This window comes from Curcuma longa, chromosome 11 (genome assembly GCF_044706935.1).
Source record: "Curcuma longa cultivar G26 ecotype Majalengka, Jawa Barat chromosome 11, ITB_CL_G26_1.1, whole genome shotgun sequence".
In the NCBI taxonomy this organism is placed as follows: Eukaryota; Viridiplantae; Streptophyta; class Magnoliopsida; order Zingiberales; family Zingiberaceae; genus Curcuma; species Curcuma longa.
The window spans coordinates 23,565,207-23,575,108 of NC_133871.1; the positions used below are offsets into that span (position 1 = coordinate 23,565,207).

The 9,902-nt window shown below is 40.2% G+C and overlaps 1 protein-coding gene across 1 annotated transcript; it reads right to left on the reverse strand.

The window, feature by feature from the left end:
- Positions 1-73: 73 nt before the first annotated feature.
- Positions 74-6,111, reverse strand: LOC141840202 (protein DWARF 53-like). The gene is made up of 4 exons (XM_074728119.1): positions 5,838-6,111; positions 4,473-5,742; positions 2,599-2,845; positions 74-2,429 (listed from the first exon to the last, which is right to left on the reverse strand). Exons 2-4 carry the CDS (start codon positions 5,732-5,734, stop codon positions 384-386), a joined length of 3,555 nt encoding a protein of 1,184 aa, XP_074584220.1. The 5' UTR covers positions 5,735-5,742; positions 5,838-6,111; the 3' UTR covers positions 74-383.
- Between the last annotated feature and the right edge of the window lie 3,791 nt (positions 6,112-9,902).

A 9,902-nucleotide genomic window follows, 5' to 3' on the forward strand; every position in this document is an offset into this window, starting at 1 on the left:
TTATCTTAATTAAAATTACTTTACTATAATTAAAATCATTTAATACTCCTACAACTATATGAAGAAGGATATCTTTGATCTCAAGAACAGTCCTGGATTGAAGCTGCAGATGCATGCCATTGCTTGATAAAATGTTATTTAGTTACAAACATTCTGATGAGAAAGACAGCAGCAACTCGCTCCCCTTCTCATCAGACCAACTGATACTAAAGGCTGATGAGTTTATCAGAGGCTAAACTACAGCTTTCCTCAACTGCAAACTGAGCAATTTACACTGCAAGCTAAAGGGACAACATCCCAGAAAGCCAAAGGGACAAATGACATTACGATTATTTCACAAATTACTAATGCTACATTATACATTTAATGCAATCTACCAATTGTTAATCTACGATAACTGTTGAAGGGAGGAGAACTCCAGGTGCATTCTTTTCTGCGAGCACATCGTCACAAGCAAGTCTGAGAATGCTGTTATTTGAGAGCTTGTACCTGCACCTTGCCTCGGTGAAACTCTCGCCGAGGACCTTATTGAACCAATAATCCAAAGCTCCTCTGGTTTCTAATAGCCATGCTGCCGCGAGTAACTCCTCCATGACTTTGGGATCTATCTCCAACAAGCAATCTGGGCCTACAGTACTGTGGAAGGTCTTGCTCACGTTCTGCAACATGATTTCAGCAAGGGCATCAAAATCGAAAGGCTTGAAATCCACCACCTGATCGACTCTATTGAATAAGTCTTCCATCCATGCTTTTGAAATTTCAAAGTTAGGGAGCTCTTCTTGACTGGTGGAGTTGCTATCATGGGCTTCAAGCTCTTCTACTGGGACATTCAAGTCTAAGAACATCTTTGCAGTTTTGTGTGTCCTTTTAGCAGACAGCAAAGTTCCATTTTCGCAGCCATCAGACATACCCAGTTTGCGCTTGCTCAAGCAAATGGAAGGTGAATATAAGTACAGTTGATCATTCCTGGGTTTTGGAGTAGTTGCCAATGAGACATTAGATTTTGGGATGAAAATAGACTCTGGAGCAGGTTGCAAGATGATCTTCATTTGCCAACAGCGAGCATCCAAAATAGTATCCTCAGAAAAAATAGGGTAGTCTTTCCTCTCAGAGAAAGTCTGATCTTGAGTTGACAAAGCCAAGACAACTATGGAATTATTGACACTAAATTGCCTGCCATGTGAATCAGGAAATTTGCCGGTTTGGATAGCTTGATACAAGCTGTTCTGAACAAGTAAATCAGCTCTTTCTACATTCTCAAGGAATATAACAGACAGTGGTTTGCGACTTAACTCTTGAGCAATATGGTCTACACTCATTTTCCCTCTGAAATGGACTCCATTCCCATTGGCATTCTGTTGGGCACAAATGGTTCTGGGACAAGGAAAAATATCCTGGTAACTTAGGTCAATGAACACAAAATTTTCTTTGCTTCCATAAATCATTTCTGCAAGAGCAAGTGCCATTCTCCTCTTTCCAATCTTATCCGGACCACCAAAAATGAGCCAAATATCCCCTCTCAGGATTCCTCCACGGCGTCTTTCACCAGTTTTACAATCAATTATAGCTTGACTAACAGCACTAATTGCTTCTTCTTGTCGGCCAAGTTTATTCATGAGCCTAGTACAAAATGATTTATAATTACCAATATCGATTGTCTGCCCTGTAGCAGGCGAGGCTAGTGAAGGTTTATCATCCATAGAAGTACAACCACTTGAGATATGCGAGAATGATGGAGTTACAACAAGTGGAGTACTCTTTGATTTGGGATCTTGATGGTCAGAGCAAGAAAAGGATTCAACAGGAACATCTGGACCATTTCCTTGGACTATATCAACCTTCATTGTTGGCAAAGAACTGGAGAACTCCTCAACATGAACTTCTTGCATTTGTAAACCTGGGTCATGTCCCTTGACCATATGAAGCTTCTTCGGTGGCCAAGAAGCAGAGAACTCTTTGGAATGATCTTTTTGCAGTTGCAAATCAGGACTTTCCTTGTTGTAAATAGGCTCGTGAGGAGTTCCCAATACCAAATCTGTAATAATTGATGTTACAGAGGAAGGTGAAGCATGACCATCAACTTGGCGAGATATGAAGTTCTCTCTCTGAAATTGTTCAATTTCTGAAAATCTGATCTGTAGTCTAGACAAGTCCTTATTTCCCAGTTCCACGCGTGAAGGCATCGACATACTCTTACTTCCCATGGAGGTATTTTGTGTACATGCAGAAATAGGATTTGAATCAACCCCTCTTTCAGTTTCAGCATCATCAGGAATTTCTGTATTTTGAGCACAGGCCTTCTTCGTATTAGGAACACTGGCAGAACAAAGTAGAACACCACAATCTTCTTTATTGGTTCTCTGGCAATCATAATGGGCACATTGGCAATTGTCATTCAAATTCCTTTGAAGATCAAGAGATTTAACCTCCTGCATTGAAGGAAATTCATGACTTCTTTCAAGATACGGAACTGGTAAACTAGAATCTAATGATGGTTCAATTACAAAACTTGTGAATCATTTTAAAAGGTAATTCAAGGAAGTTATTTAGATCCGCCACTATAAGAATCAAAATATATATAACTATTAGAAGACACACCTTTGCTCCGTTGTGTTTGTCATGCAAGCTAACCATATTGGCTTTGCGTAGCCAAAAAGGCATGTTTGCATTTTCCTGACCACCAACTGAAGCTGAATGATCCTTAATATTGACAGCAGCTTCTTGCTTGTGTTTGTCATTACAATGCTCATAGCGGAACATTGATTGATACGCACTGCTAAACAGGCTTTTCGACTCACATGCTGTGGGGAAAAACCCTCCAAATGGAACAAATGACTCCATCAAGCTGTAACATGATTGAGATTCCAATACTTAAGTTATTAGAAATTAAAGCACACACATTCGATTAAAAGGTAATACTGATAACCTATGTTTTCTATAGGCCAAAATCTAACAAAAATAACATTAAATCAATATCATACAAATGAAACAAACATAGCTCAATATGACACTAGTGATATTGTAGAAAGGAAATGTTTTAGTATCACAGCCAATACTGTCATTTGATGCAAACTGGCAGAACTATAAAAATCGAAAAGAAATAGCATAGTGATACGATTCAGTGGAATTGATGATGATGGATAACAGCGTTTAGTATAACTTTTACCAAGGTAGTAAGTAAATACCCATTAAGAAGACAGACTAGAAGTCTACAACTGCAAATGACTGTCTTTCTTTAGGATATTCTTCAGAAGATGAGATCAGCAAGTACAAAAAATAATTTAACAAAACTTGACAATCCACAGATTTTGCAAATTCAGTTGTCAGTGTATAGAGATGCTAATAGTCACTTTGAGTATAACCTAAAATTTGGTAGTAACAGAAAGAACTGCTCTGAAAAAATATCATTTAACCAAAAAAAGTCAAAAACATTTTAGAGATAGTAATCCCGCTCAAATATCTCTTTGAGCAAGTTCAAATCATAAAGCAACTGAAAAATACATGACATTGAACCATAAACCTAAGGGATACAATCAAAGTAAATGTCATATTGAGGTTACTTGAACTTCAACATAATTATCGAGTACATCAAACATAGTCAGCTGATAAATATCCATATACTTTCATGAGCTGCCAAATTCATTATCATCCAATATAAAATTCATTGGAGAACATGCCATACATTGTAAAAACATTAAACATGATGAGAATCAAGAATAAAAATATTAATAAATTGACACCATACTCATTAAAGTAAATAAACTTGGAACTGGAAAAGGCCACAATACTCATGAAACCAAGATATATAACGTATGCAGTTGTATCTCAAATTATACATATAGAAACTGTAAGATCTTGTCATTGCGACAAAAATTTATATATTTCTACCACCATGTGCTACCAAATAAGAATAAAGTTGCATGTGTTGCTCCCTTAGACTCCATACTAGAAAAAAAAAAATTTTGAGGCACAAGTTTCTTTATTTTTCCTCCCTAAAGATCACTACCTGTTTTCTAGCTTCAGATATCTATCACCCGAAGTGAATTAATTGCAAATATAACAATAAGAGGAAAGTGGCAGTACTTATGAGCTCAAAGTTTTTTCCCCTCTGTATCTTAACTTCGCTATGCATCCATGATTCCTTTCTGTGTTTCTATATTACCAGTAAATATAAGTTTATGAAGAAGATCCAGTTAATTTTACATCAAGAAATTTGTATGTCATGGAAACTTTTATTCTTTGTCTCACTATCCACTTGATCAAAAACTTCCAAAGTAATCAAGATTCAAGAACCTATTGTGAATGATGCTAACACAGCTAATCAAGAAGAAGAAGAGTGGTTGATGATGTAGGTTCAGTTTCAAACTGGAAAGAAGAGTCAGCTGAAATATATAGAATAGATTTAGCACCATAACTACCTAAAAGGAGCAGCATCTAAAGCAAAGAGTTGGGGAAGTTATTGATATACCCACCTTGGAGATCTGGGCATGCATCCACCCAACGAAGTGATCGGCAACAACTGCAAATCCCAATCTTTATCAAGCATCGGATGCTTGGACAAGAACTTCATGTAAGTTTCATATGTTGCTGACCATCCCATCAACCATAATCTCCCATGGTAGACCTCGAGCAGCCTCGTAAGTTCAGAGACCAAACAGCTTTCCTGCTCATTGCATCTAACACTTCCTTCCACCATTCTATTCAAATCACCAATATTGAGGACCACTCTAGAAGATTCTGCTTTCTTTTCCAGTTCCTCCATCAGAGTGGAAATTTCCAGGCTTCCAAGCTCGGCCACCTCTTTTTCAATGCTAATGAACTCTACTCCACGGAGCTCCGGCGGCAGAACTGCCCAATTGTTTTGCTCGACGGCCCGGGCAAACTCTCGAGCTGCCTCGCCGGCGCCCACTCCAACCAACATCGGGTTCCGACAGCTTTTCTTGCGGCCAAGGATTTCCCCTATCCTTCGGCAGTTCTCCTCGCCGCCGTCGGAGCAGAGCTCCCCAACAGCCGCCGTGGAGAAGGGGAAAAAGAGACCTTTGGAGGTGAGCGCCGTCTCGAATCCATCTCCGGAGGAGAAATTACATAAGAACAGCGGAGGGCATCTGGCGGCGCGGGGGAAGTGGAGGATGGGCGGAGGAGGGCGGAGGATAGCGAGCTTGATGTCCATGCTGCGGAAGCCAGCGTCGCCGAACACCCTGCTGACCACGGGATCGTCCAAGATCGCGAGCACCAGCTGCTGCAGTTCCACCTTCACCCCGGAGAAGGACGCCGCGCCCCCAGCAGCTGCATCGATCTGCTGCTGCTGCTGCTGGTACAGGTGGAACGTATCCGGGTTCCGCCGCTGGTTCGCCTGCGACCGCTTGATTGCTGCCATCAGCGAGTTCGACACCGGGGGATCATCACTCCCCTCCGCCGCCTGCCGATTTGACGACGGCAGCCGGTCGAGCGCCACCCCGAAGCAGAGCTCCAGCGCCTTGAACTGCAACCTGGCCGAGTACGCGGAGCTCCGCGCGCGCGACAGCGCGTCTCGGAGAATCGAACACGTAGCAGAAGAGCCGCCTCCGCCCCCTCCTCTTCCTCCAGAAGCAGAAGAGATGATAAGCGCGTAAACGACATGGAGGGAGGTGGTTTGGGTGTGCGCGCGGCGGCGGGCGACGCCCACAGCGTCGTCCAGCGCGGCGGCGGTCTCGGCCGCCAGGCACGCCCGCGCGTTGCTAACCGGCGTCGGCATCCCGGCCGCTGCCAAGGACCATATACCAGTCAACCACCGAAGCCCGAATAAAAAAAAATCGCCTTTTTGCCAATATTAAATTCTGCAGAGACTCAAACCGTACAATAATAAACAAACAGCTCAAACTCCAACGGAAAGCAAGCAAGCAAGCAAGCAAAAGACGGGAGACTGGAGGAAGAAGGCGAGGAGAGAGAGACAGAGAGAGAGAGAGCAGGATCAGTGAGGCATTATGTCAAACATTTGGCATGGTACTGCCGCTGCGCGCTCTGCAATTTACTTATGGCAGAGGCAGAAGCCGAAAGGGAGAGAAAAGGAGAGATTTTGGGTGGGCGGAGGAGCACAAATGCAGGCGGACCCACACGTCGTCCCTCTCTCTCTCACGCTCGCCATGGCTGATGGCACAGCAGGGAAGAAAGAAAGAAAGAAAAGAAGGAAGGAAGGAATCTGCATCCATGGCTGCTGCCGTTTTCTTTTTGCGTCACTGTGGAGTTGGGCCAGTGGGCGGGTGCCGATGGGGGCGGCGGACGGGCCACTTGGAGGCTGGTGGAGGAGGAGCTGGTGGAGGGGCTCACCCCGGCGGATGCGGGGAAGGGAGTACCTGTTTCTTTATGCAACGTGTCCGTTTATGATTGGTGGATTCGTCATCTGTGACTTTTAGATAAAACGAATTTTCTTAACAATTTTTTCCTTAAATATCAAAAAATAAAAATAAAAAAAGATAAATCCTCGCATTGACTCATCCCTGGGATGAAATTCGGTCCTATAGAAATTTTCCACCGACTGGCCAACCCGACCAACCAACCCAGATGCTCAACTTAATCCCTGGGATGACTGATTCGGTCCCATAGAAATTTTCCACCGACTGGCCAACCTCAACTGGCCAACCCAGATGCCCAACTCAATCCCTGGGATGACTGATTCGATCCCACAGAAATTTTCCATCGACTGGTCAACCCGACCGGTCAACTCAGATGCCCAACATCCTTTGATTGCGATCTCCATTTGGAAAACTTACAAATACGCCGTAGTTGGGAATCGAACCGCGGATGCCTGGGTGACAACCCGGATGTCCTACCGCGGCACCATGGCCCGAGGGACAAAAGATAAATCTCAGTTAGTCGCATTGACTCAATCCCTGGGGTGATCGGTCCGGTCCTACAGAAGTTTTCCACCGATCATCAGGGTAAATCGGAAAGCACACACAGCGACCAACCCAGATGTCCAGCATCCTTTAAATATCAAAAGATCTAAAAAGAAAGACATCATTAGCTTAAATACGAGTGTGATTTATGAGCTTAAATATCACGTTAATGCCTTTCATATGGAGATTAGCGATTTTAGCTCCCCTGAGGAATATCTCAAAAAAATTTCAAAAAATAAAAAAAAGTTTCTAAACTACGTTATCACCCCCATCAATTCAAGCACATAACTTTCTCGATATTTTTGTTGAAACATAATATTTGAAGTTGGCTTTTGATACCACACAACGATTATAGAATTTTCTTCTTTAAAACCCCCAAAAGGTGAGAGATTGACCCTCTCCTCCACCACCACACAAATGCCCCTTCACATCCTCACAATCCAAAAGCCCTTGAAATGGACTTGGGGGCCTACCCCACCACTAGCATTATTTCCGCCCCCCCTCGCTCTCAAGTCTCGCACCACCTTTTTATGCTCCTCTGGCCTACTTGTCTATCGGGACGTTGACACCTTCGCGATAATTGAGCAACTAATTGTACAAGGCGAGGAGAAGAAGACGGAGGGCGGGCAAGTGAATCCATCGTGCCCTTCCTTCTCCTTGTTTTCCAACTATTGACACATCCACCAACATGAAAACACGGAAACTATAAATATATATGGGAGTTTCTGTGTGTTTACTTTGAAGTTTTTCGTAGTTCTATAGAAATTTTTCATCGATTATTAAGATAAATTTGGAGGTAAAAATGACCAACATCTCAAAATTAGATGCATGTCGTAATCCAGGTTTACTCTTTGCAAAATGAGTGGACAGATACATCTTGTAGTCATATATAAAAGTGCAAGTATTGTCTCCGGGGCAATAATACCGCGGTAGGATATCTAAGTTGTTATTCAGGCACTTGTGATTTGATCCCAACTACGGCGTATTTATAGAAATTTTTCTTCAAATGGAGAGTACAATCAAAGAATGTTGGGCGTCTGGGTTGGCCGCTGTATGCACTTCCCGATTTATTCTGATGACTGGTAGAAAACTTTCGTAGGACCAGATCGATCACCCCAAGAATAGTCAATCAGACTAATTGAGATTTATCATAAAAGTGCAAACATTTTATTTGGGTTCTGTGCCTTTTAATGACCTTGTGATGTTATTTATTAGGATTTAAAAGGATGTTTTTGACCAATTTATTAGGTCAAAATTGTTATATTTTAAAAATATAAAATTAATAATTATTAAATTTGAAGATCAAAGTGATATAAATTCTATGATAAGATATATTTTTTTTATTCTACCAATGTAATATAGTGATAAAATATCAAGAGAAAATCTTAAATTAGATGAATATTTTAAAATTCAGCTTTTGAATAGGTATAGAAGAAAGATATATGGACATCTAGAATATAAATATAATAAGATAATTTTTAAAAAATTATTCAAATTTATATATTTTAAAAATAATAAGTTTTGTTTTAAAAGTTATTAAAAATCAAAGTGATAAACTAAGTTTATAGGAGTAAACTATTTATTTTTTTTTAAAAAAAAGTGAAATGTAAATTAAAATAATATGATGAATGTGGTCAAATTTTGTCTTTTGAGAGTATTAAGAGACAAGAGCATCTAGCTAAAAGGGGTCAGTGAGACTTTTAAACAGAATGTTCCTTACGTAAGGTTTAACTAACTAAAACTAAAGTTGCCCTAAAAAAATTAAAAATAAATAAATAAATTCTATTAGTGAAAATGATTTGTTGTTTTTCTTGGATGCCCTTTTTTTTTAGGGAGGAGGATCTTTCAACTCTATCACAATTTCAACAAGATCCGTGACAGCCAAGCAATCCTTTTTATGTTGCGACCACTGAATGGCATCTATCGAGCAAGATCCTAAAAAGATCCAACAATAATACCTATAATATATAATTTTTCTCCACAATTATTTCACTAGATTCGATTCATCATGCATCAATCTATCCACCTATCTATTTTAGCCTTTACCTAAGTCCTACTTGTCCCCTCTTGTTGGCCAAACATGGTCCCCATGGTGAGAGCACATTTATGAACCGATCTTGTGGCCGGTATCCTTCTGTATCGAGACCGATTAAATGGAGCCAACAAATAGAATGATCGGACGAATCCAATGATAAATCACTTATAATCATAGTATTTAGATAGTTAATGATATAGAATTATCATAGTTAACATGAAAAAGAATCACTCAATTATTATAATTCAACCAAAGAATTAATGGAATAAAATTTATCCCTTGACTTTTTCACTTTAACTTTCATTTCATTTTCTCCTATCTAGCTAACACATGTCCCCTTATAATTATTCTTCACTATTAATTATATGATTAATCTTGAGGGGCTTCATCTTGCACTTTTTGGTAAATTAAATTAGTGATTAATAAAGCAAATGAAATTCACTTCAAGTCAACGCAAATGAAATTAATGCACTTGTATGTTTACAAGAATTGAAAAGCAAGAAAGGAATCTATTTGCCTTTCTCTTTGTGTGGATTCCATTTGGACTTGGCGTGCATAAAGGCATCGAGACCTTTGTCAACATGCCTTCACTAAATGTTCCTTTAATTCCATCTCCACTATGATTCGATCTAGTTAGTGGCTTCAAATGAGTCGAGTTGACCAAAAATGTAATCCAACTCAGTTCGAGCAAAGAAGAGTCAAAAATATCAAGAAAAATTTTACACTAAAAGAGTAGAACAATTCGAGATGTTAAACTTACAAAAGTGCAAAGGAGGATCATTTTAGAATGAAATGTAGTAAAGGGTATCTCTCCAAGGTGATGATTATCGGGTTAGACTCAATCTTGGGCCAATAGTACTCGATCTAGCTAGCCCAGTAGAGCTAAGTAATCCAATTGACTTAAAATTTTAAGGCTCACTTCAACATTATGATTGTACTCTAGAGCATAAGAGATATCGTGGGATACATTTAAAAGCTATGAGAGATCAAAA

Bases quoted from the DNA above. Each gene is read 5' to 3' on its own strand.
- LOC141840202 (XM_074728119.1), bottom strand. From the start codon at position 5,734: ATGCCGACGCCGGTTAGCAACGCGCGGGCGTGCCTGGCGGCCGAGACC. The intron at 2,846-4,472 runs GTGGGTATATCA...ATCATGTTACAG, and splicing joins TGCATGCCCAGATCTCCAAG to CTTGATGGAGTCATTTGTTC. The intron at 2,430-2,598 runs GTGTGTCTTCTA...CCTTCAATGCAG, and splicing joins ACAAACACAACGGAGCAAAG to GAGGTTAAATCTCTTGATCT.